Genomic DNA, 27,909 nt, shown 5'->3' with positions numbered 1-27,909 from the left:
GACGGCATAGAGGAGATGGCATAGAGGAGACCGCAGAGAGGAGACGGCATAGAGGAGACCGCAGAGGAGACCGCATAGAGGAGACGGCAGAGGAGACCGCATAGAGGAGACGGCAGAGGAGACGGCAGAGAGGAGACCGCAGTGAGGAGACTGACGAGAGAAGACCGCAGAGAGGAGACCGCAGAGAGGAGACGGCATAGAGGAGACGGCAGAGAGGAGACCGCAGAGGAGACGGCAGAGAGGAGACCGCAGAGAGGAGACCGCAGAGAGGAGACCGCATAGAGGAGACGGCAGAGAGGAGACCGCAGAGAGGAGACTGACCGCGCCACAGACACGCGCAACCCCGCGGAGCCGCCGGCGCGTCGGTTGTTTCTGGTGAATCGTGTTTTTCTCCCGAGTGAACGAGCGACACAAAACAAAGACGGTCCGACCAGAATTCCTTTAAAAAATAGAAAGTAAACAAACAAGAAAATGGGTCAACGAAACTTGAGCCCTGTCCAGCGAGAAACGGGTTTCAGTTTGTGTTTACTTGTAAACGGTGCTGCGTCACTTCCTGCTGGGATTACCCAGAATGCCTCTGGGTGGATAAATGGCCCTGCTGCGTAGCTCTGCGGGCAGACCGCTGCTGGAACTAGCCTCGGCTTCCTGCTGCGCCGTCAGAAGTACTGCTGCCGGATTAACTCCACACCAAAACCCCCCCAACAGACTTTTGTTTACGGATGGTACATTTTTCCGTGGAGCTTCTACTCAACAGTCACTGTTTCGGTTGTCAGAAAGAACGCGAAGCTCCTCGTTTCCGCCACACGATCATGCTGAGTCCCGAGGAGAGGTAGGCGACATTTTCCCACCGCCTTAGCTGCCCCTGTGTTCATCACCCGCGCGGTCATTTATCAGTCAAGCGCCCATTCACTCTCATCAAAGTCATTTACTGAGACCTCGACGCCTCACTCGGCCTGAGCAGGGTGTCCGGGAGCAGGGTGTCCAAGAGCAGGGTGTCCGGGAGCAGGGTGTCTAGGAGCAGGGTTAAACCGCGGGCGGACCGGTTAGCACAAATAGGAGCACAGATTAGACGGATGATGGGTGATAGATACGGTCGGTGTGTTTCCTCAGTTTGCAGTCTTCATATGGAGTCTCCTGTGGTACGGTCCGGTTCCTGTGGTACGGTCCGGTTCCTGTGGTACGGTCTGGTTTCTGTGGTACGGTCCGGTTTGTATGTTACGGTCTGGTTCCTGTGGTACGGTCTGGGTTCTGTGGTACGTTCTGGTTCCTGTGGTACGGTCTGGGTTCTGTGGTACGGTCTGGTTCCTGTGGTACGGTCTGGGTTCTGTGGTACGTTCTGGTTCCTGTGGTACGGTCTGGCTTCTGTGGTACGGTCCGGTTTGTATGGTACAGTCTGGGTTCTGTGGTACGGTCTGGTTCCTGTGGTACGGTCTGGGTTCTGTGGTACTGTCTGGGTTCTGTGGTACGGTCTGGTTCCTGTGGTACGGTCTGGGTTCTGTGGTACTGTCTGGGTTCTGTGGTACGGTCTGGGTTCTACAAAAAGCAACACGAATCAACTTTATTCTAAAGAGTTGCAACTGGGGTCTTGCAGCTTCGCCGGGTTTAAGGTCCAGTCGTCAGACGTGCTGAAGGACACGGATCTTATTTCGTGTTGTCCTGCGTGGTTGTGGTGAAGCTGTTTTTACGTTGACCCTGCAGGAATCTCCCGACGAGGGGAGCCAGTGGAGTCTGTCCCGTCCGTCACTGAACACGGAAACACCGTGCCGTACCGTGCTCTCGCGACACTACAGCCCCCCCCCCAGCACACCAGCCAGCCCCCCCCCCCCCCAGCACACCAGCCCTACACGAAGGGTTTGAGGAAATGAAAGTGAAGATGTCCCGCGGCGTTGTCTGTGCATGTCCTCGTTATCCGAACGGGTCTGGGTGATTCCGGACGGACCCGGATGAGTGATGCCGAGAACGACAGCGCATATGAGCTCTTGTTGTTCCTGTGGTGCAAAAAACCGGCGCCCGTGTGCTGATCCGAGCTCCATCGATGCGTCCTCCTGTATTAAACCCGTTGACTTGAGCTCCTGTCAGCTGAGGGGATCTTCTTGGCCTACATCAGCCCGCTTACGTAACCGTTCCACCTCCACTGGCACGGTTCACGTCTGCAGCATCAACGGAGGGATGCGATTATTCACCTCTGGAAAACCTATTCTGACTAATGCCCTTTAATTCGGTTAAATACCCCCTTTGGTAACAGTTTCTGGGGGATATTTTGGGCTGTTGTAAGCTTCGGGCACCAAATCGCCTAACGTGTTATTTTAAAGTGTGCAAGTAAAGCAGTTTTAACCCCCGTTTAATAGTCATTTGACGGCAGATGTGGCAGCCATCTCCTCTGGAGTCGGTAAAATGTCTTGTTGTTGATGCACCACCTCATGATGATTGGACCGTCTCCCTATGGGGTTGTGTAAGCGGTGGTGTCGGGTACAGCATTGTGCACTAAACACATGTTGCCTCTTGCCTGGCTGTGGGAAGGTTGTGAGACATCACAGCCACAGCCCAGGGGTCTTCTAAGCTGTGTTTCTGTACCGTGCGGGCTGAACCCAGCTCACATCCATGCTGTGGAGGGTCAAGAGGTTATGTGTTGTCCAGAGGGTTGAATTCGTTTCTCCATCCTCCACTCACATCCATCCACTGGTTTCAGTCGGATGCCAGGGGAAGCTGGTCCTTGCACGTCCGAGTAGTTAGATGTTGCCCCATATTGCGGAAGTGTGCTCGTTTGCACCAGCTACAAGAAGCCGATGAGTAAATGGACCAGAGGAGCTACATGTACGGAGGGCCGAACGCCGGTGAAGGGGATCGATGTTCGTTTGCTGATGATGATCCTAATTATTTCTCAATTTCTAAAAATCCATAGCAATTAATTATCATTGACTCGACAGGGGTTGAACTTAGTTCCCCCAAGTTTTGTCAGTAGATTCATGGTCAGGGGTCAAAGGTCAGGGTGTGTGTTTTGGCTCGGGCTTGGAGGCACGTGAGCCTTTCCTGACATCGCCGTTGTATCTTCTCCAAAACGCAGCTCAGCCAGAGACCAGAGGAGAGTCCAGACTACTTTACTCCACCGCTCTTGTTTACTCGTCTCTCAGAAACGAAGCTTGCCTCGAGGTTATTAATTATCTGGCAAACAGCTTTGTGTATATTGAGGGTTGGGACATGTGTTTAGTATCGGTCGAGTTTTGTCGTGTGTTCTGGAAGAGCTGCCAGACTACTTCCTGTTTTGGAGTTATTGTGTTGGGCGGTCTGCCAAATGGCTCCGGCTCCGCTTCTCCCTTCCAACAATTCACCTGAAATACCTCCAACTATTCGCTCGCCGCTCAGCAACAACAACGTGACAATGGAACGGTTGACATTTGAAAATCCCTACATCCCAGTTTGGTCTTTTATACGCACACCGCGCAGGGAGACTGGGAGGTTGGCACACAGATGCTGAATCACAGCGTGTTGGTGCTCAAGTCCTGACCTGCCTCAGTCCCTTTTAACAGCCTGACCCATATTCTGTGTGACCCTGTGAGCTGTTGGAGCTACCAGCCTGCAGACCCCTGCTGGAGAGGCAAGATGGAATGGCGAGGTGTGTGTGTGTGTGTGCGTGCTTGTGTGTTTTTAAATGTCAGAGGACGAGTGTTGCCTTTCAAAACAAGCTGGCATTTCCATCAAGGTCTGGCTGGTCTCACTCAGATAGCCAGAGAAACAGGAGCAGCTCTGGCTGTTGTTCTGTCTTGTCGGTCGGTCGGTCATGCTCCCGGTGGGGCACATGACCTGAGCAGGTGATATTGGTTATATTGTGGTTAGCTGGGTATACTGGACATAATGTAGAAATATTCAGGGATCGCCGGTCCGAATCCCTGCGTTACCTCCGGCATGGTCGGGCATCCCTACAGACACAATTGGCCGTGTCTGCGGGTGGGAAGCCGGATGTGGGTATGTGTCCTGGTCACTGACCTAGCGCCTCATCTGGTGGGTCGGGGTGCCTGCTCGGGGGGGGAATAGTGTGATCCTCCCACGCGCTACGTCCCCCTGGTGAAACTCCTCACTGTCAGGTGAAAAGAAGCAGCTGGTGACTCCACATGTATCGGGGAAGACATGGTAGTCTCCAGCCCTCTCCGGATCGGCAGAGGGGGTGGAGCAGAGACCGGGACGACTCGTAAGAGTGGGGTAATTGGCATACAATACCATTGGGCAGAAAAGGGGGGGGGGGGATCCAAAGGAGAAAAAAAAGTATTGGTTGTATATTGGTGATATTGTTGATATCAAAGTGATATGGAGGAACTGTGGTGCTAGCGGTGGGGTTTGTGTTTTTCCCCCTAGGAGGAGCAAGGTAATATCGAGGTCTCCTCTCATAAAACCAGAGGCTCTGCTTCCATTCTGAGCTACTTCGAACTAAGAAATGTTACAGACGTGCACAAACCGTTGACCGAAAAGAGAAGCAAGAAGTGATTAGAAAAGTCATGGACATGTTTGTTGAAGTGTTGGTGAATAAAAACAAGTGCAGCATTTCAAGATTCAGTTTCCCTTCCTCTCTTTAAGTTCTTAAGTTCCCTTGCAGAGCCGTGCTGTGTTTATCTCTCCATATCAAAACCAAACACAACCGGGTCTTCTGCCAGAAAGAGAAGTTCTGAAGGAGGCAAAACAACTTCAGAAGACGCATTACTTGTTGTTTTGGATCAGGGAGATACACAGACGACCACAGACTCGGTGGAAAAGATTCTTGTCTCTAGCTCGCCCAGCACCGCCGGCTGGTTGTCATTAAGACGGCTCTGAAAATGCCGGGCTGTAACTGGAACCTCTTTAAAGACCCCCTGTGAGTTATTTCCAGACGTGTTTACAGGTCATACGCTGGTTTCCCGCCGTGCGTCCTCCGGTACCCTGTGTCCCGTCAAACCAGAAAACCCAGCTCACGTCCACGCTGTGGACTGGTCCAGAACCAGCAGTGGGACGGACGGCTTTCCTCCAGAGCCGGGGGGAGGAGACAGTCGACACAGTTGTTGGAACGTTTGTTGGTTCCTGGTGTGTTGTGCTCGGATTTGTTTGAGTTGCCGATGTGGGAAAGTTGCAGAACAGGAAAAACTCAAATCCTCGCTTGTTCAGCAGCTCGTCGACGTTCAGTTGAGGCCTCCAGAGGAAACGGTGAACTGCCTCGTTTGAGACGAGTCAGTCTGTGTTCATCTCAGTAATGGGAGTCATTTTGTTTTAGGGATGAAGTTGTTTCAGTTTCATCCAACGCATTTTCACTTTTTCTTCTTTTTTTTTAGAAAATCAAACATCAGACCAGTATCAAGATAATGTCAGATGGGCGTCCGGGTGGCGTGGCGGTCTATTCCGTTGCCTACCAACACAGGGATCGCTGGTTCGATACCCCCAGCTTGGTCAGGCGTCCCTACAGACACAATGGGCCGTGTCTGCAGGTGGAAAACCGGATGTGTGTGTGTGTCCTGGTCGCTGCACTAGCGCCTCCTCTGGTCGGTCTGGGCGCCTGTTCGGGGAGGAGGGGGAACTGGGGGGAATAGCGTGATCCTCCCACGCGCTACGTCCCCCTGGTGAAACTCCTCACTGTCAGGTGAAAAGAAGCGGGTTGTGACTCCACATGTATGGGAGGAGGCATGTGGTGGTCTGCAGCCCTCCTGGATCGGCAGAGGGGGTGGAGCAGAGACCGGGACGCCTCGGGAGAGTGGGGTAATTGGCCAGATACAATTTGGGAGAAAGAAAAAAAAAAACCAAAAAAAAGATAATGCCAGGTTGATTTCCAAGTGAAATAATCTTCCCCCAATAGTTGATGGAGTTAATAAAGGTTTGTAATGGCCTAAATGAGTAAAGGTGGATTGTTGTGTGGTGTAGGTGACTCATGAGTCTCGCCCGATACTGGCCTATTTACTTTCTTTGGCTCAGATTCAGTGCAGCGTGATGCCTGGATAAACTCTAAAATGCTTTCCTAGTCAAACACTGTGAATGTCAGCGGACCGACAGGAAGGAATCCAGCTTGTGAACTAATGTCATTCTGCGGCTCATATTTCAACATTACCCAATACTGGAACTGATTTTATAAACAGAAATCCGTTTTGTGATATAACAACTGTGTGTCTGTATTAAGATTTATTTGACTTTGAAAGGGTTGTAGTGTGTCCCAGTGAGTAGCCCATCAAATTAAAAATTGATTGATTACAATTTTGATAGTCGATTGATCATTTTAGTGGTTAAAGTCAAAATACCTACACTTGATGGTTGCAGTTTTAAATGCAGAAGATTTGCTTGCCCTCCTCTGATTTGTCATTATGAGATGAATACTTCTCTTTGGCTGTTGGTCAGACTAAAACAAATTTTTTTTTTTTTCTTTGTTTTTTTTTTCTTTACCCTTTTTCTCCCCAATTGTATCCGGCCAATTACCCGACTCTCCCGAGCCATGCCGGTCGCTGCTCCACCCCTTCTGCCGAGCTGGGGAGGGCTGCAGACTACCACATGTCTCCTCCGATACATGTGGAGTTGCCAGCTGCTTCTTTTCACCTGACAGTGAGGAGTTTCACCAGGGGGACGTAGTGCGTGGGAGGATCACGCTGGTCCCCCCCCAACCAACCAGAGGAGGCACTAGTGCAGCGCCCAGGACACACCCACATCCGGCTTCCCACCCGCAGTCATGGCCAATTGTGTCTGTAGGGACGCCCGACCATGTTGGGGGTAACGCGGGGATTCGAACCGACGATTTCTCATATTGATGGGCAACAGAATAGACCGCCACGCTACCCGGACACCCTAGACTAAAACAATTTGAAGATGTCACTTTGGACTCTGGGAATGTAAGATGGGCATTCATCAGTATTTTTGATGTTTAACAGACTAATTAATTGAAGAAATTCATTCATTCATTCATCATCAGTCGCTTCTCCGGGGTCGGGTCGCGGTGGCAGCAAGCCAAGTAGGGCCCTCCAGACCTCTCTCCCCAGCAACGCCCCCCAGCTCCTCCTGGGGGATTCCAAGGCGTACCCACGCCAGGTTGGACATGTAGGCCCTCCAGCGAGTTCTGGGTCCACCCCGGGGTCTCCTCCCGTTTGGCCGTGCCCGGAAAACCTCCAAAGGAAGGTGCCTAGGAGGCATCCTAATCAGATGCCCGAACCACCTCAGCTGGCTCCTTTCGACATGAAGGAGCAGAGGCTCTACTCCGAGCTCCCTTCGGCTGTCCGAGCTCCTCACCCTATCTCTAAGGCTGAGCCCAGACACCCTACGAAGGAAACTAATTTCAGCCACTTGTATCCGCGATCTCACCCTTTTGGTCACTACCCAAAGCTCATGACCACAGGTGAGGGCTGGAACCAAGACTGACTGGTAAACTGAGAGCTTTGCCAAGTGACATCTTCAGACTGAAGATGTCACTTAGAGGAGTGATGAAACGTATCTGTCAATAAACGTTGTATCCAGATGAACTGATTCAACCTTCTTTGAATCAGTTTAATTGACTATGAAAATAATTGTTTGTTGGGGCCCTGATCTGTCGTAACGCCAGATTGTGATTCTTTTAAACAATTGGATGGTGCGTGTTTGTTGTGGAGATCCAGGCATCTGGTAACACAGGAGAGTGCCATCCGTTCATTTTCTGTTGGAAAAGTCGGGCCAATAAAACGAGTCGTTCTGCTGTCTATTGTCCAGATGGCAATTTGGGGGTGAAGCGTTTTGTTCAAAGGTACCACAGCCGCCCTGGGGTCCCGATACAAGAAAACCTCTGCTTGTCGGCCCAGACCAAACCGGATTACCGAGACAGTCCTCTCACAGTTTTGTTCCGCCCATTACCTTCACTTGATAGCACCGATGTCACGCCTCAGCTCACGCACCCAGCCCTCTAAGAGCTTCATGAGGGATTATAGCAAGCGACGCTACCAGGGGATTTATAATTGCATGGTAAACATGTCCCTGCATATGTTTTACTGTGGTTTATGTTGCAGTACAATTAGTAAAAATCAACTGGCTGTACTGGACCTCTTCCGTTCAATCACAGTACATTAGCTGCTATTATCTCTTCTTTTTGTTCTAAGTGCTCCAGTTGATTTCAGCGTAATAAAATTGTAAATGCTCTTGTTGAAGAGCAACAGAGGCTGGTTGGTGTGCTACTTTCCAAGACTTTACAGTTCTGTTTCGTTCGCTTTACTTTGGCCAACGTCCGTGAAATGGCCTACTGGAAAGGGCCTTAATAGGCTTAATAGGCGTCTGCCATGGAGGACACTTGGTGCCATCTCTCTTGTGAAACCTGCACGAGCCCCAAAGGAAAAAGCAAACTCAATGTAATTTACAGTCTGATCGATTCTTTTTACTCTAAAGATATATTGATTTTGAGGAGCAGGTAGTACAGATCAGTGTACCGATTGCAGAGTTGATAATAATGAGCAGGGTTCCCGTGGGTCATGGAATTGCTGGAATATCAGGGAGTTTTGTTTGTAACATATTTGTTTTAGTTGCCATTTGTCAAAATTTCATATTTTACATGCAGTATTTTTCTTTATCGGGTTATTTCACGCGTTTCCCGTATTGCATGAGTAGTTATGGTTGCTTGATTTTTCAGTGTCCATTTATCTCCTTCCCACTCATCAACAACTGGCAATCACTTCAATCAAGATATGCAGTCTCCTGTACATGTTAACGAAGGCAAACATACCAGGAAAATGTAAATTTAAAGAGCTTTGGTTACAAAATGTTGACTTCAATGACTGGGTGTTAGAGTCGATGACAGAAAAGCTAAATGTGAAGTTTGTAAAACTACACTCGATCTGTCAGATGTCAGAGAGAGGGAGCCCTTCGCAGCCACGCAAACAGTAAGAAACGTGCTGCCCGCATGAAGCCGACAGGAGCATCCTCTTTGAACCAAGTGCCCATCGCTGCTCCACTGCAGCCTAGGCCAAGAGAACAGCAGTCAGCTAATGAAGCCGCTCCCACCTCCAGTACCAATGACAGTAGTATGACAAGGAGTGGAACACATCTCGGCTTAATAACAGCAAAGACCCTGGAGGCTTAAATCTTGTGGTGCTTGAAGCTTACGGAGTCCCACTGGTTGTACATGTCATCAGAACAAAGTAGCATGTAACTGTAATGTTTGCTAGCTGGTTATTATCAAAGTTTATGTTAGGTAGTTATGGTAAAGCGGGAGCTGAGCTGGAAGCCAAAGCTCTCAGTTTACCAGTCAGTCTTGGTTCCAACCCTCACCTATGGTCATGAGCTTTGGGTAGTGACCGAAAGTGTGAGATCGCGGATACAAGCGGCTGAAATTAGTTTGCTCCGTAGGGTGTCTGGGCTCAGCCTAAGAGATAGGGTGAGGAGCTCAGACATCCGGAGGGAGCTCGGAGTAGAGCCACTGCTCCTTCACGTTGAGAGGAGCCAGTTGAGGTGGTTCAGGCATCTGATTAGGATGCCTCCTGGGCACGAATATTTTTTTCCTAGGATGAATCCGGAAAGTTCCCACCCTCGGGTGCTAGGATTGGCCAGATCTGCCTGTCAGTCAAGGCCGATGCGAACGCGCAACAACTCTAAACCTAGCCACGTTTGCTAGCTAACTGTTAGCCATTAGCCACGTTTGCAACCAAGCTAACTGTACCAACTTAACTGTGTGTGTACGGTAAGTGAATATTTTTTTTCCTAGGATGAATCTGGAAAGTTGACTGACAGGCAGATCTGGCCAATCCTAGCGCCTGAGGGCGGGACCTTTCCGGATTCATCTTAAAATATTGGCCTCCTGGGCTCCTTCCTTTGGAGGTTTTCCGGATATGGCCAACTGGGAGGAGAGTCCAGTTGGCTACATGTCCAATCTGGTCTGGAAACGCCTTGGGAATGCCCCAGGAGGAGCTGGAGGGCGGTGCTGGGGAGAGGGACATCTGGAGTGCCCTACTTGCTGCCACTGTGACCCGACCCCGGAGAAGCAGCTGAAGATGAATGAATGAATGTTAGGTAGCATTAGTGGTCACTGACAGAATTAAAGATATAGGTAATTAGGTTGTAAGAGAATTACCGTTAATGCTAGACAAATTCTTAGCCTCTGCAAGCGGTATTTAGTCATATATTGCATTTCTTTAAATACCAGCGCAATCAGAGGGGCATCTGCCAGTGTTATGTGCAACATAGAATAGCACCAAATGTCAGCAGTTTGTAGTGAAAGTAAGTAATGCTAGAATGTGAACCCTCTGGCCTTCTAGGTCTTCAGAGAAGCCTTAAGATTTATAAACATTATTATTTATTTTATTTTCTCTTTCATCTTTTCAATATTCTGATTGCGCCACCACAGTCTCTCTCAGGCTAGCCATTGCATTACTTCTGCTGCGTGATTAGCCAGCAACTGAAATGAATGCAAATCCTCAGATTTTGCTATTTGGGTGGCAAGGTAGATATACAGCTAGCTAGCTAGCAACATAGAACAGAATGTGATGAGTTATACCCATTCCTTTCTGTATATTATATGCTATATGCCATTAAAAGGGATTCCTTCACTCGGCACGCATTCCTTATCGGACGTGAAAATTTCTTCAAGAAACACAGTAAATGATGTAGAATACAGTAAATGTTGACGAGGACACCTATTTGGGGGGGGGGGGGTTGAGGAGGGCAATTGTATTACGTTAGTGAAGGCCTGGCACTTGGCCCCATGGTTCGCTACTGCTTCACAGTATCACAGAAACGCATAGATTTGTGTAAATTAACTGTTATTTAATGTTTGAATCAACCAAATAGGTGTAATTAAAAAGATTAACTAGGCCATTGAAATGAGGCTATCAAATGGTAGCATAACAGTGTAATGCAATATGGGTGCGTCAGCTGTTCAGCGACCTGACTGCCTGTGGAAAGAAACTATTACTGAGATGGGTGGTGTGTGATTTGATGCTCTGGTAGTGTTTTTTTTAGATGGAAGGAGCGTGAACAGAACATGAGTGGGGTGGCTGGTGTCCTTAATGATGTTTTGGGCTTTCCTTTTGCAGCGAGTGGTGTAAATATTATCAATTTGTGGTAGTTCCATGTCGGTGATTTTTGCTGCTGTCTTTACCGTTCTTCGAAGCAGTCTGCAGTCAGGTTACCAAACCACACTGATACAGCCTGTCAAGACACACTCCATGGTACTGTGACAAAAGTTCATAGTTTTGATGTTCATACCAAAACTCTTGAGACGCTTCAGAAAATAGTCTCTGCTGTGTCTTGTTCAGGATGCAGTTGATGTTGAGAGACTATGAGGGTGTCTGTGATGTGTAAACCAAAAATCTGAAACTGTCCCCAATTTCAACAGATGATCCATTAGTGAAAATGGAAATGTGATTTTCTCTGATCTTTCTAAAGTCAGCAATGATTTCTTTTGTCTTGACATTTAGAAAGAGGCTATTATCATAGCACCATATGGTCAAATGTTCCACTTCCCTCCTATAGGCCCTATCATCACCGTCGCTTATTATTACGATCACTGTGTCATCTGTGAATGTCATGATGCTGTTATCGTCATATTTGGCAACACGGTCGTATGTAAACAGACTGTACAATAGGGGACTGAGACGGCAGCCCTGACATGCGCCTGTTCTGAGAACTAATATAGATGAGTATGTTTTACCTATTCTCACAGTCTGGGGCCTGCCTGTCAGGAAATCATTAGCCAGTTACAGATGGGGTTTCCCACAGCCCAAGACCTCTGAGTTTCAACATGAGTTGTATTAAAAGCAGAGCTGTAATCAATAAACAACATTTTTAAGTAGGTATTTTTCTTTTCAAGGTGTACTAAAGCAGGTGAGATAGTATCATCTACAGATCTGTTGGAACAGTAGGCAAATTGTAATGGGACAAGGGTAACAGGAATGTTTCCAGGCACTTCATAATAACAGGTCAAAGCAACAGGTTAGTAATCATTAAGGCTAGAGACAGGAATTTTCTAGGTACAGACACAATGGTAGTTTTCTTAGAACAGTGGAACCACACAAAATCCCAGGGACGAGTTAAAAATGTCTATAAAAACCTGAGATAGCTGAGTGTAACATGCCTTGAGGACACGGTAAGGGATGCTGTCTGGGCCAGCAGCTTTACGAGCCTTAACCCTTTTAAAAGTGTTATACACATTAGCCCCTGTCACCTGTAGATCGAGTCATCGGGTGGGCTCTGTGCTGCTGTCACTGGGTCCAAGTTGTGAGCTTTGAAGCGGGCGTAAAAGTTGTTAAGATAATTCAGGAGAGAGGCAGAGATGTTGATGGGCACACTGGGTTTAGATTTATAGTCCGTAATCACCTGCAGCCCCCTCCACATGTGCTGTGAGTCACAGCCACTGTAGTCATTTTCCAGTTTGTCCCTATATTGTTTTTTTAGCAGCTTTTATGGCTCTCCTCAAGTCGTACCTGGATTTTTTTTATTTTTGTAGCATTCCTTGTCCTTCAATGTAACAGCAGTGGTATGCTCTCTTAACCTCAGGCGACTGTTGCTGTTAATCCATGGTTGGGGTAGGAGCGAATAGACTGTACTGAGATACAGTTAACTACACAGAATCTAACATAGCCAGTCCCCGATTCAGCAAACTCATCCAGACTCGAGGCTTAGTCCTTAAAGATTGACCAGTCTGTTGATTCAAAACATCCCTGAAGTTTGAATTCTTTTTCTGTAGTCCAGCACCATACTGTCCTCACAGTGGACTGTGCACACTTCACTTTCTGCTTTTAGGTAGGAAGCAAGAGCACTGACACTTGGTTGGATTTTCCAAAATGAGGTCATGGGATAGACCTGTAAGCTGCCTTACTGTGAAGTAATGGTGGTCAAGACTCTTATTGCCTCTGATTGGGCAGGTGACATTTAAGTACATTTTTGGTAGCACAGATTTCAGATTACAGTGGCCTAAGGGTGCAAATTCTCCTGTCTGCTAATGGCTCCATACAGTTGGTCCAGCGCTACTGTGGCAGTAGCTTGTGGCTGTATTTAGACAGCAGTAAACAACATACAGGGGAATTTCCTTGGGAGATAGAATGGTCTGCACCTTATTTTTAGTTGTTCCAACACTGGTGAACAAGACTGAGAAACTATTTCCACATCAGTGCACCATAAATTAACAGAAGCATACGCCACCTCCTTTTATCTTGCCAGTAGTCATCACAGAACAGTCCATGCGGTGCACAGAAAAACCCTCTGGTTGTGTAGCTCTATCAGATGTATTAGGGCCCGGCCAAGTCTCTGTAAAGCTTAACACACAGCAGTCCATGTCCCTTTGACAGATTATTCGGCAATGAAGTTCATCCAGCTTGTTGTCGAGGAACTGGACATTAGAAAGCAGTATGCTGGGAATTGGGGCCGGGTAAGACACTGTCAGAGCCTCACCAGGGTGCCACCTCTTTTGCCTCACCTCTGGCAGCGCTGTCTGCGGCCATTACTCCATGGTGGTACCTGTTTGTTGTAGTTTATCTCTCTCGGCACGTCCCACGGCTTCCAGCTATTGGGAACATCTGATCTTGTGTCCAGTAAAGTCCGGTGATCATAGCTAATTGTGCGAGATGTGTTTTGTGCAACAAAAGCAACGTATAACACAAAAAAAAGCAAATGACAAAGCAAGAGTAGCTCGTAGTGAGATGCCATAGTACGGCGCCATCTTCGATCTCGTAGACCATTGACTTTATATCCAAAAGGTCAAAGGTCAACTTCACTGTGACATTGTAATATTCTGCAAAAATATTTATCTGGCCATTATTCAATGCCATAACTCAGGAACAGGAGGGGATATTGTGACTACATTTCACATTTGGTGCGATACTGTGCAACGCTAATCCTGGGTGCCAGCGTTGAAACAGCGGTGATTGTACAGAGCATATGTGCTGGCAGGTTGAAGATGTGTGTGAAGCATCCACATTTTACAATTTGTAGCTTCTTTGCAGCAACATCCATTTCTGAAACATTGTCTACTGTCATGGCTACAACTTTGTGTTCTATTAGAATGAGATTTATTGGCCAAGCATGTGAACACGTACAAGGAATTTGACTGTTTCTTGTTTCTGTCAATGAATTTACACACTAATGGACATACCGCATAAAAAGAACAACAAAGCTGAGGCAAGGGGAAAGACGGTGAATAACAAGCTAGACAACAACAAAAGGAATAGTTTTCCAAATACACTTGTATAGGGAGGTTTGCTTACCACTGTAGCTGAGAAAACGATGTTGTGGTGAATGGGTGCAGAGCCAGGGCTGAAATACTGGAGTGATCACTGTAGTAGGAAGCAGTTTGCCATACATGGATTATTTTGGTTGCTGTACTCATGATCTAGTAAGGAATCACTGTTATGAGTTGGGAATTTCACATGCTGTTGAAAGCCATGTCTTTTCATTGGTTGAGCGCAGTGTGGTGCTCAGTGAGGAGGTCAAGGTCATAGTCTCCAACAATTGTTGATGGCTTGCCAGGCGCACTGAATAACTGTATTAAGTTGTTAAATGTGTTGAGGAACAGAATCATTGAGGAGCTAGGTGGTCTGTACACGGTTACAATACAAGTCCACCCTCTTCACTTCCTCTCTCTGGGTGACAACCAGGACAGTGGGCCTCCTGTTTCCTCTGGTAGTCCATCACAAGCTCATTGGTTTTGCTGATATTGAGCTTCAGGTGATTTATTGTTGAACCATGTGACGAAGCTCTCTATCAGTCCTCTGTACTCCTCTGTAAAAATAGTCTCTAAGTGAAGACAGCATGTTTCTCACTGGGAATTATTAACTGGAATCATACATGTCAGTATAGTGATAACTTACATTTAGCCACAAATGCATGTAATTCCTGTCCAAATATGGACAGACATGGTTGTTCACTGCAACTTGACTGGTTGGTAGAGGATTACAACCGTGAGGCAGTATTTCTAGCTTTTATAGTGTCTCTGTTCAAAAGAATGTTGCCAGATAGTGACATTGTCAGCAGCTTTAAATCTGGAGAGACTAAATCCTCTTATTTAACTGTTTTTGGCAAAGTACCATACTGCAAGTCACTTCTGATGGATGACATAAGGTCTCTTAAGAATGAATATGTTTGGCTTTTTGATGAAAGATTGAATTAAAAAAGAAACATGCATGTTAGGGTTTATACTCCTGTCTGTGCCCCTGACCAAGGCAATGGGAAAGAACTGGAGTTGGTCCCTGGACGCAGGCAGCATGAAGACGGCAGCCCACTGCTCCTAGCTACACAGATCACAGCAAGGATGGGTTAATTTGCAGTAAATTAATTTCCCCAAGGTGATTTATAAAAGAAACTTAATTAAAACTTAATTATAAGACCCAAACGAACCAAATGGACGTTCATTCAAGATTTTGGGACAATGATGCTGTAGCTACATGCTGCTTCACTTCTGAATTTATGGGCCATGCCATAGCAGAGGACATGGTGGAGGTCTTCCACAAGTCGACAGAGGGGTTAAATTACAAATGTCTAGTACAGCTTTCAACGGATGGACCTCATGTTAATTTTAAATTCCAAGACCTTATACAAACTGAGCTTGAACGAGATGTCAATACTGTGTCACTAAATGTGAGTAGCTGTGACCTACATACTTTACAAGGAGCATTTAAAAAAGGTGGAATGGAATGTGGACCAGTACTTAAGTAATGCTTATTGGCTACTGTAAGATTCCCCTGCCTGAAGAGAGGATTATTGCAAGGTTGTTGGTGAAACGTCTCCTCTTATGCCACTCAAATTCTGTAAAACAAAATAGATAAGAGAATGTCCCAGTTACAGAGAGAATGATCAAGATATTGCCAGACTTGGAAGAAATATGTGAATGCAGTAGAGGCAGGCAAATTCCTCCACCCCCGGAACTAAATCCTTTCTACTGTCAAAGAAGGGTGCAGACTGACTGATGCCTGCAAAGTTGGCCTTTCACTTGTCATTTTCAAAAGAAGTTGCACCTTTCTTGACTCTATATCAAATAGACAGACCTATGATTCCTTTTCTGGGTGCAGCTCTTTCTAATGTTAATACATCAATTATGGATCATTTTATCAAGCCTGATGTGATGGCTAATGCAAACACAATATCAAAATTGATGTCAATAGATGTTACACACAAAAACAATCTCATCCATGCAAGTAAATTAAAGTTCATGTGGGATTCTCTGCAGACAAAAGGCTAATGGAACTTGTGTCATCAAAGACGGTTAGTGAAAAGAGAGAGATGGAGTTCAGGATGGATTGCAGAAAGTGCTTACTGACACTTGTAGGGAAATAACAGGAAAAAATCTCCACTACAGTACACTCTCTTGCTCAACATGGATTGCCTAGATCCAAGGAGGATGGCAAGCAATAGACTCATTTATCACAAGTGGAAAAGAATCCTCAAACTGCTCACGTGAGACCAAATGAGTAGATGAAAATGATTGTGATGATATTCTCAAACAGTACAGGATGTTCATCAGTGAGACTGCCGATTTTACTGACTTCAATCCTGCTATAGGCCGGGTAACTACCCTATTCCATGAAACAGTGGCAGGAGAAGGTCTGCGGAACACTGGAATGTTGTGGCACTCCTAATGCAACAGTGGAGAGAGATCTTTCAGTCAGCAGACAAATGGAGGTTGAATACGTGATGGAAAGCACTTGCAGTGCGCAGCGTCTTGTGTGTGATCATTTGAGGTCAGTGTGGGGGAACTGATAACTTTGTGGTAACTAAGGCCTTACTTCAGTCTGCATTCTCAGCAATATCTGTCATCTTGAGGAACAGAAAAACAGAACATGAAAAGGAATACTCTTTGTGATGAGATCGATGAACTAAAGAAAAAAAGAGCATGCCGTCAGAAAGACGCCTCAGCCATGGAGCAATCTGCTGATGAACTTGCATTAAAGGCAGAACATGTAGAGAATCTTAGATTTATTGTCCAGTCAAACAGTCTAAGACAGTCTGATAAAACTAAATGTGAAGGAATAAAAAGACCTGAATGATGAACAATTGAAGACAAACAGAAAATCCTTCAGAGCACTGAGACCCTGAAAGTGTAAATACTATAAATGAATTTTTGTAGAAGCGGTACAGAAAAAGATCTAAGTGCATTTAATAGGTAAAAGCAAACAAACGAGCAAAAGTAGAGTGTGCATGTGTGTTTCTTAAGGGTAGTTTGATATTTGTTAAAGATGTTATCAGAACTTCATGTGTTCGGTATTAATCCAAAGCATTTGATACTTAAGAGCTAAGTTCTCTTGTAAGTATTCAAGGAAGTAATGTCCATTAAAATTCATCGATTTTGTTCCCATTTAAAGCGTCTATAAACAACTTTTCAACTTTCCTCCCCTAACGTTTCTGTCTTTTTATTGTTTGCGCTGCTGTCACAAAGACAACCAGATCGCTTTCTGTTTATTAGCAGCCTGGCTACTGTCCAAAGCAAGAACCAACCGTAAGAATCCCAACTTGAACTAGAAACCCTGAGGTCAGTGCTATGATACCGGCAGAGTAAAACATCCAGTAAGATTAATAAGTTGGCAGGTTGTGTTACTTACTGATCCAGTAGAAAGAATGCCAACTGAATGTTGGTTTCCAACCCTTTCAAGTGCCGGGTGTTGTATCGAACTCCGTTTCCTCCTAGCCAGAGTTTGATACAACCCCTGGACACTTGATTAACCTTAACCTAACCCTAACCTTAATCCAACTTCAACCTCACCCTAACGCTTACCTTAACCTAACTCTTACCTTAACCTCATCGTAACTTATAGCTAACGTGTTTCCTTGCGAATGCTTTGGTCTGGCTAGGGGGAAACTGATCTCAATGGGGAAATGAAGGTCAATACAACACCGGAGCTCATGCCATCAAGTGACTGCCCATCCAAGATTCACTCTTGTTTTACCTCTGTTTTAGCTGTTTCTATCACTCTCTCTGTTAGCCTTCTTTGTCTCAGTCAACGGGGTTTTTTCTTTTGCCGGGTAGTTTCCACTGTCACTTCGGTTGTTCCACCATTTCCACGACTGGGTACTGATAGCTACCAAGGACAACAAAAGCTCTATCCTCTTTCTGTTTTGGTTGCACAATGGTTGATGCACTTCCTTTGCTGTAAATTGAGCCTTAATTTTCCCGTGAGATTGCACCTGGTGGCAGACAGAATTAGACAGTGTAGGGATGTCCGGGTAGCGTAGGAGTCTGTTCTGTTGCCTACCAACACGGAGATTGCCGGTTCGAATCCCCATGTTGCCTCCGACTTGGTCGGGTGTCCCTGCGGACACGATTGGCCGTGTCTGTGGGTGAGAAGCCGGATGTTGGTATGTGTCCTGGTCACTGTACTAGTGCCTCCTCTGGTCGGTCGGGGCGCCTGTTCGGGGGGAAGGGGGAAATGGGGGGGAATAGCGTGATCCTCCTACGTGCCCCTGGCAAATCTCCTCACTGTCAGGTGAAAAGAAGCGGCTGGTGAATCCACATGTATCAGAGGAGGCATGTGGTAGTCTGCAGAGGGGGTGGAGTAGCAACCAGGATGGCTCGGAAAAGGGTGGTAATTGGCTGGGAACAGTTGGGGAGAAAAGGGGGGGGGGGTCCAAAAAAAAAAAGAATTGCACAGTGAAAGTGAGGCTTAGAGGGAACCAGTCTAAACGCCAGGGTCATTATTCTTTAACCATTACACTGTTCAATCAACATTTACTTCATAATGATAAATTAAAGCAAAAAAAAGTTGTCTACTGTCGCTTTAAGAACAACTATTTTGTTCAGGTTTCTTACATAAAGGCCAGTTTGTTTATAAGGTTGTATAGTCTGTCGTATGTGATCATAATTGCGCTCTATGCTACACTGCCATACCTGGTCCCCTCCACCAGTCCGCCTTCCAGCATGGTGTCCGCACCCCCCAAAGACACCCCGCCTCGACTGCCATGACGCGAATGCGCCGCAGATGGAAAGGGGCCCCATGACACGGGCCGCACACTGTGCTTTCCGGCAGTGGAGAGAGGTGGGGGACGGGGTTACTGCTCCCCCAGCAGCGGCGTGAGCCCAGGCCTGCTTCACATCTCAGCCCAACCGACCCAGGGGTCCAATGGTGTTTCTATAGTCGTCAAAAGCACAAGTCCCAACCATAGCGCCAAAATTGAAAATGATGAAATAATATAACTGTAAATTGGGGGGGGGGGGGGCTAAGAGTACATCTGTCACTATCATACTTCTGTGATTGCAAACATTCCCAAATCCTCTGTGAATAGTACACATGGCCTTTGTAATTCCAGTTAATGGTCACACCCATATTTGCATATGAAACTGGTCGTTATACCACTGTATTGTTTGTAAGGGTGGGGACACCTGCAGTCAGTTGAGACTGAAGCGGTCACTTAGTTTAGCGATGAAACGTATCTGTCACTTAACGTGTCCAGATGAACTGATTCAACCTTCTTTGTTGCAAATTGAGAGAAATTCAAACAGTCTGTAGAAAATGTAATAAAGGTGCAAGGTTAGCGAGGCTAGCAAAACAATAGCGTGAACTCCTGTGAACGATGAGCCTCGATCAGCATATATTTGAAAATGTATATGCTGATTGAAAAATATATATGCTGATTTGAAAATGTATATATGCTGATATATAAAATGAGTAAGGTTTCAGAGACTCGCACTCAAGGGCAGAGGCTGTGGGAGGTGGGTTGCCCACCTCTGATTAGAGGGCGTTAACATTCTTTTTTATATATATATAAATTTCATGATGTAGATTAGTACCAACCAGTTGACTCTTTAAAGTCAGCGTTGGCCTTGCTAGTTTTAGGGCTGATTTAAAACAGTAGATTCCGTGTTGAGCCATTTTCAACCCATGAAATGCCGGTTTTTATAAATTTGATAAGAAATTTCAATATCAACAACTGCAATGATGAGTCGTCACAGTAGTCTTATTTAGTTTACAGCTAAATAAAAATGTTGAAGTGTGCGGTTCCTCTTTAAAAATACCTCTCTTTTTCTCTGCCCAGTTCCCGGTTAGTTGGGTCCAGGCTTCACTGCTCCAGCCCTTGGGCCCCGGGGCCTCTGTGGTGCTCCTGATGCCCCTCACCCACAGCTGAAGATCCCGGGTGGGCGAGGGACTGTCAGGGATCACTCTCTCGGAGTGTTGCTTCACAAGGTGAGAGAACTGCTGCCATCCACAGTGTTAAAGGGTGTGTTGTAGCTGAATCCTGCCCTCTTGTGTTCAGAGGTGTGAATGATGACAAATCAAGGCAAACATAACTAATTAATATAAAAAATTATTGGATACATACAACTTTTCTTGACATCTGCTATCTTTAACACCTTCAGTAACTCTAACCAGAACTGTTACCCACAGCAGCCATTTCAAAAGATCAATATTTAAGACACCATTTCTGTTCAATGAATTAGCCAGTGGTATGATTTAATTTTAGTAATTCCATATCAATTGATGGCTCTTGTGTCAGCAGAGACATTAAAAAAAATGTTTTAAGGGCGACTGGGTAGTGTAGCAGTCTATTGCATTGCCTGCCAACATGGGGATCGCTGGTTCAAATCCCCGTCTTACCTCCGGCTTGGTCGGGTGTCCCTACAGACGCAATTAGCCATGTCTGCGGATGGGAAGCCAGATGTGGACATGTATCCTGGCCGCTGCACTAGCGCCTCCTCTTGTCGGTTGAGGCACCTGTTCGAGGGGGAGGGGGCACTGGGGGGAATAACGTGATCCTCCCACGCGCTACGTCTCCCTGGTGAAACTCCTCAATGTCAGGTGAAAAGAAGCAGCTGGTGACTCCAAATGTATTGGAGGAAACATGGTAGTCTGCAGCCCTCCCTGGATCGGCAGAGGGGGTAGAGCAGCAACCAGGATGGCTCGGAAGAGTGGGGTAATTGGACGAGTACAATTGGGGAGAAAAGGAGGGGACCCCCCCCCAACCCAACTTCTTTTTTTTTATAATTTGCATTCTTATTCTCATTAACAAAAGAAGATAGAGTTTCGTTATTTTCCCCCCCTTTTTCTCCCTAATTTATCCTCAGCGGAATAGACCACTATGCTACCCGGATGCCCCAGCTCTTTTCTCTCATGCGGAAACATCCAGCTGAGACGTGTGTGTGTTTGCCTGTGTGCATGCTGCACACCACATGTGTGGAGCATGCACTGATAGTCCTGGTGGAGATTAGAGATTGAGAGGCTCGCCTGTCTATAGAAACACATCACCTCAGCCAGGGATGGGCAATATGATCCAGAAAGGGCCGGTGTGGTTGCAGGTCTTTAGTTACACACCGGATTCTGTTACTCAACCAATAGTCTTTGCTAAGGACCTTGATTTGTAGACTCAGGTGTGTAAGTGCTTGGTTGGAACAAACACCTGCACCCACACTGGCCTTTTCTGGATCATATTGCCCCTCCCTAACTGAGCAATGCTAATAAACACTCATCCTCCTCCTTCCTTCAGGCTGTTTCAATAACTGATTTACCTGAACGTGGTCCGTGTCACACATTGACCAAAATTCATGCTTCACTCAACTGCTTTTACACATTCCTAATGGAGGCCCGTTAATATTCTTCATGTAAAAGTCCAGTTAATTCATCACACTGGCAAAAGCATGTCAGTATGAGTTCTGCATCAGTAAATGAAGTTAAAAATCCGGCTCAATGAGTCCAAATCCGAGGTCCTTTTATTCAGCGCCCCTAACCTAACTGGTGACCTGGAAAAGAGTCTAGGGAACTTGTCCTCCAATGTTAAGCACTCTGCCCACAATTTGGGTTTCTTTTTTGACTCCAAGCTCCGTTTTGACACACAAAGCACCAAGGTAGTTCAGTCTTGCTTTCTCCAAATTAGGAACATCACAAAAGTTAAACATTTTCTATCTCAAACGGACCTTGAAAGAGTCATCCATGCATTCATCACATCACATCTGGATTATTGTAACTCCCTGTATTCAGGGCTCAGTCAAAAGTCCATCTCCCACCTCCAGCTCGTCCAAAACTCAGCTGCCAGACTGTTAACAAATTCCAAGAGACATAAACACATCACTCCTATTCTAACAATGCTTCACTGGCTACCTGTTAGGTACAGGATGGATTTTAAACTTTTTCCATTTACTTTTAAAGCCCTACATGGCCTCACTCCTATATATGTCACTGATTTACTCACTACCCATGGGCCCAATTACTGCCTGTGCTCCTAAGGCAGGTCCTTTTTAAGTGTTCTCTCAGCCAGCCTCTTTAGTAAGGGATGTTTTCTGTAAGAGCCCCACAGCTCTGGAACTCCCTCCCTGAGGAAATTAGGCTAGCAACCTCACTGCTTTCTTTCAAATCACTTCTTAAAACGTACTTTTACAGGAAGGCTTTTTTGTAGTAAATTCATTGTTGGCCAATATTCATTTATTTATTATTTTTTATATTGTACTTATCGTATACTTTTATAATTTCACATTTTTAATGATTTTTTTTTTTACATTTTTCTTTCATCACCTTATTTTAATTATTTCATCATAGTCCTTGTTTTATCGGCTCTAATTCGCCTTGTTTTAATTATGCTCTTGTGACTTTATCCTGACCATGTTTTACCTTGTTCTGTGGAGTGGATCTGGCATTGTGTCCTATTTGTATTCTATTTTATTTTTTCTATCTTGACTATGTGCATTATTTTATCCTGTTGTGTGAGGTGCCTTTTAATGTTCTTTAGAAAGATGCGATATAAATAAATGTATTAGTATTATAAAAATCACAATTTATGAAAATGGACCTCCTCAAAGGAAACGATACAACAAACTTCTGTGCGATGTTGAAACCAGGATTCATTAGAAGTGTAGCAGGCATTGAGGATGTCTTTTAACCCTGTGAATGAATCTCTCTCCTCAGGATCAGAGGTTGTCGGTGACTCAGATCGCTTCAGTTGGTGGGAATCCTCCTCTCCTGCGTTTCAACTACCAGCTCAATGAGCATCGCTCAGCATGCTGGGATACAGCCCTGTCAGCTGATGGCCTCTTCCTGGAGATCCCCGCCGGGCCGCTGATGGAGGGAAGCAAAGAGGGGTAAGTTGAATCTGGTCCCGAACCCAGTGCTGTAAAAACTCTGTCGGCTGATACCTGATGAGGGTTTCACCATAAAAAGATCATAACACAAACTGCATCAGACGAACGGGCGATCCCTGCCGCACCCCACACCAACATCCTCGTTTCATCATTCATCTTAGCCAGCAGTGAATTAGTTTGTTTGCTTTTTAAAATGTAAACTGTTCCTCTGTGTGAAAGGTACTACTTAAACTTCAGGTACTACTTAAACAAAAAAAAATTGATAAAAATAATATACACATGAGTTGTATGACTATGCTAAGCAGCCAGTTACAGTCCTTAGTTTGGATGGATCCAAATTTAGTTGTCTGCCAAGGTGTTTATTCCCACGTTGGTGCTGCTGTTGTGTTGAATTCACAACATAACAGATTTTGTAGGGATGACAATTTTTTTAAAACACAAAAATAGATGTTTACCTTTTTTCTCAGGGAAAGCAATACTTTGATTAGCGTAATCATAGAATTCCCATGGGTGTGTTTATTTTATTTATTTAGGTAAACTTACATATTTTACCTTGACGTTTCAAGCTGCATCACCACACAGGGAACTGTTGGTTCACATCCTGTGCTTAAATGTATAAATAAACAGTGAATAAATAAACGAATGAATGAAGGAATCAATCAATGAACCAGTGCATCAAGATGAATTAAAATCAAACTGCAGTAAATCTGATCTGAGAGCAGTTCAGACAGTGTCTGACCCGGTGCAGATCTGAACTATTTAGAGGACTCTAATAATAGAATAGTAGTGTTCTCAGGGTGCTGCCGTGTCAGGAATTAAAGGAGATGCTTATCGGTTTGCTTCCACTGCCGTCTAAGCGTGATGCTGTGTCAGGATGGGTCACCTTGACTCAGAGCTGCAGCTGAAACCACATCATTATGTAAAGATGTCTGCTTATGTACAGAACAAAAAGGAAAGCTTCAGCGTCCATCTCTCGCTCCCTCTGTTTGTCTCTAGGCTCACTGCTCTCTTGGAGTTCGCTGAGGAGAAGCTGAAAGTCGACTACGTGTTTCTCTGGTTTGATAAAAACAGAGAGGATCGACGTAAGTTGTTTTTCTGAGAATGATGACCTGCGTAAACTTCCCTGATGTTGTCTGCATGGTTATTGTTATTATTATTGGTATTATTATCACAGGAATGATGCTCCTGATTATTTCACTAAGTGTTGCGATTATGAATCAATATTAGTAGTTAGAGTTTTAGGAAACGAAATGTCTTCATTTCACATTTGTCATTTATAACACTGGTCCTATCCATTCCTTCACTTTACTCATCTCCACCTGTTTATTTCTTTCTTTCTGGCTCTTTCTTGCCCACTGCTTCTGTTTTGGTCACATGGGAACACTCAGGTTGTGATTGGTCAGGTGTAATGGAAGCGCTCTATTTAACACATATCGATGTTCAGGAAGCTTCAAAAAGCTAGCCAACACATTTTACTTCTCTCATTGTGGTTCAAAGCTCAATAGCATTCGGTTTTGTGTGGGGGGTCGTCAGTGGGCAGGGACCAGCATTGCTTTCCAAGTGATTTGGATAATCCTTTAATAGTTCAGAGCTGCAAACCACATGACGTCGAAGCAGAGTGACACATTTCCAAGCAAACTTGTGCGCTAATAAACACCGCTACTGCTAAGCAGGACAGCCATGTAGATAGAATTATGTTTGTACAGTGTATGCTGTTCTTGTTATTTTTGTGAATGTTTTTGATAATTATTTTAACAGCATCAACACTAACCTTTCCTAATGTAGCCATTGTTGTAATTTTCAAAATACTGCACCAAAGAAATGAGATACAAAAGGAGGAGGTCTCATGTCCCATTAAACCCCGGTGAATAGTTTTGGTGCATTTGGTTAGACTGGTGAAGGCGGGAATGCTTTGTGCAGTCAAACGAAGACTCATCATTGGTGGACTCAAATGTCAATCAAAGAAGCGCTGTTAACAGCATGTTTGGGCGCCATCTTCAACCTCCAACTGTGCATGCTCATGAGTGTCACTTCCTGGTTTAACCTGAAATTCACAATAGTTTAGAGATCAGAAGAGTTTTTGTGTAAAAGTGACTGTACTTACTTGGAGGGGCATGAATTAACCAAGCCAAACAAGGAGTGAGAAACGAGATGCCTTTTTAACCAGGAGTTCCCTTGTCCCATAGAAAACCATTCATTCAAAGGACAACAGTGGTCAGCGGCGCAGCATACTGGGCGTGGTTATTTGCCTGCGTTCTGAAACGTCTAGCTCATATTTAGTGCCGCTGCTCGTTGTCTTGTAAACCACTCCACGTAGTTCTCTGATTGGTCCGATGCGTTTCTGCCAGGCACAATCGATTGTCAGTGGATCCTCTCCAGACCAGTACCTTGTAGTGAGCTGAGTTTGTGAGATTCAGGCTGCTTACGGTGAGGCTAACGTTCAGATGCAGCTAACTGTATTTTAAAGACTTCGTTATCGCATCATTACAGGCTTATTTGTGGGAACATGACGTCCTGATACGGGATAATTTAAGATGAATTGTGTGTAGCTTTGTCTCCAGCACAGCGTTGGAGGTTCCTGTCTAACCAAAGTCGTCTTCTGCTTTTTGTCATCAGTGTCCATCATCAGGACTTTCCACTACATGGGCTTCGAGGTGGTAAAGCCAGGGAACCCTCTGGTCCCGGCCCGGCCCGATCTGGTCTTCATGGTCTATTCTCTGGACAACAGCAGCTCTGATGAGGAGTGAACCCCCCCCCCCCCCAAAAAAAACAAAGAAATATCTCAACCCACCTCCACCTGCATCCCAGCACCTCCTCCTGCCCCCTTTTTCAGGTGATGGACACAAAGTTGCCCTTCCCTGACTCTCCAGTCCATACTGGGAGCTCTCTCTCTTTTTCTGTCGGACCCCTGATTAAACAAAGGGGTATTTGTGTGGGTGGGGGGCAATTGCATCTCCACGGCGAGGCGGCCACTCCCGTCGGATATGTGTGTTTGTGTGTGTGTGTCTCCTTCCTGTTGGCGTTGTGTTCCTCAGAAACACGACTGTTTTCTTGTTCTGCAGGCGTTTTTTTTTTTTACCTTCACCTCCTCTCCACCTGTCACAGAGAGACTTTGTTAAATGATGAACCTCTGACACAAAGAGGAGTCTAATGGGGAATCCTTAAGGGATATTATCACAAGTTTGGTCATGAAGATTGTTCACTGTTTTGTGCTTCATAACAGAATTGGGTGAAAGGCTGATCTGTTGCTGTTATGTAAAAGTGTGTGTTTTTTTTGGGGTCAATATTCTGCTGTTGTTGAAAGTGATCAAAGCCATCATTCCATCACGCGCCGCTCCCTGGATGTTTCAGCCCCCAGCTCGTTTTCTTCACCTCTTTTTCCTTTTTGCTTAAAATGATGTAGTTTGTGTGACCCACGAGATTTGATAATGTGACAAAATCCTGAAAAGTCCAAATGAAGTTCCAGTTCTCAAGTTGAATGTCTCAGCTCTTCTTGGCTTAAACCAGTAGGTCTTCCTCAGGTCCTGATTTACCGGCAGTCCTGCTGGTTTTCTGTGAGAACGGGTGGATCATTCCCCATTCACCTGTTGTTATTCCGCCTCCAGCCGGGGAGGTTTCACACCTGAACCACAGCTGAATGGAATGACCCACCTGTTCTAATAGAAAACCAGCAGGACTGCCGGTACATGAGGACCTGACGAAGCCAGTGGTCCTCAAACACATCTGGACCATGTGTTGGCCAGGTCTGATCATTCGGGGCTGTTGACAGGAGGATAAATAACTTTTTACATGCTGTTTCTCATCCCACTTCAGTTAGCGGGGAGTTGAGAGTTTGGTTCACTTCTAGATACTGTAGTGGAGGTGTTCTGGTTTAGGAGAAGTGTGCCAGCTCCACCAACCCACCAGGACGACTTCACAGATGTTCAGCAGAAATCATCTTTTAGCTTCATCCCTTATATTTCTGCCCTCTAAACTAGACTGGGAGGTGGAAAAGGGGCTTTTGTGCCTAAGAAGAGAAGAGTGCAATGTTGTTTTACTGCAGTCTTACAGGGGAAGGTGTCATCTGATCACGTTCTTCTACATGGAAACACAGGAACGCCCACACAGACGCATTAAAAGCACTTCACTTGTTTGTCTGCAGACGGCTCAGAGCGCCAGATAATCCTGCACAGATTGGATTTTGCCAGCAGCATTTGTTGTATCATTTTTTGGGAATTTAAACAAGCCGCCAAAGAGATCTGTGTGTATTAACATCCCGTTGCTTCAAGCCACCCTGACGTTTTCTGAAACTTAACCGTCTTGAAGTCTGAGCATCTTGAACCAGTAGGGTTTGAAGAGCAATATGAATTTACATTCCCCAGGCCGAGCATACACACGGGTCGCCGTGGGCCGGACCGGAGCCGTCAGGGTGTTGGTTCTGTAGTTTGCATGTGTTGATGATGAATCTGTTGCTACTGATTGAGCCGTGACTATAAGCTGTCAGGAAATTCCAAGTTATTAATCTTTTCAGAGATATATTTTTATGTATATTACATTTTTTTGTGATAGCTTAGGGTTTTTTTGTTTACAGTGATGTAGTTAAGCAACCGTTTAATAATCCACTGGTTTGTAAAACTCTGGAAATGTGTCTCGGGTGGGGGGCAGAAATAAAAGTTAAGACATCCTCGTCTCTTCTTTCCTTGAATCAGAATCAAGTTTATTGGCCGTGCAGGTTTGCACACACATGGGATGTGACTCCGGTTCCGTGGCTCTCTCAGTGCACTTAACAGAATAACCACACTGCAACACAACAATCTAAGCATATATACACAAGTCCCTTAAAGATACACAAGACAGGGCATCCGGGTAGCGAAGTGGTCTATTCTGTTGCCTACCAACATGGGGATCGCTAGTTCGAATCCCGGTGTTACCTCCGGCTTGGTCGGGTGTTGCCAAGACGGGGGAGGTAAATAATAAACAAGAGTGGCCCCAAC

The 27,909-nt window shown here is 45.6% G+C and overlaps 1 protein-coding gene across 1 annotated transcript; it reads left to right on the top strand.

The window, feature by feature from the left end:
* Positions 1-626: 626 nt before the first annotated feature.
* On the top strand, positions 627-27,599 carry LOC130113801 (ornithine decarboxylase antizyme 2-like). Its single transcript, XM_056281441.1, is given in 6 exon segments — positions 627-829; positions 19,906-19,972; positions 19,974-20,054; positions 22,764-22,936; positions 23,933-24,018; positions 25,553-27,599. Coding segments are annotated over 6 exon segments (648 nt in total). The 5' UTR covers positions 627-719; the 3' UTR covers positions 25,684-27,599.
* Positions 27,600-27,909: the final 310 nt, after the last annotated feature.

The sequence above is a fragment of the Lampris incognitus genome, chromosome 6, assembly GCF_029633865.1.
Source record: "Lampris incognitus isolate fLamInc1 chromosome 6, fLamInc1.hap2, whole genome shotgun sequence".
Classification (NCBI taxonomy): Eukaryota; Metazoa; Chordata; class Actinopteri; order Lampriformes; family Lampridae; genus Lampris; species Lampris incognitus.
The sequence above is the reverse complement of the archived record's forward strand: the minus strand, read 5'-3'. Positions and strand labels throughout refer to the sequence as shown.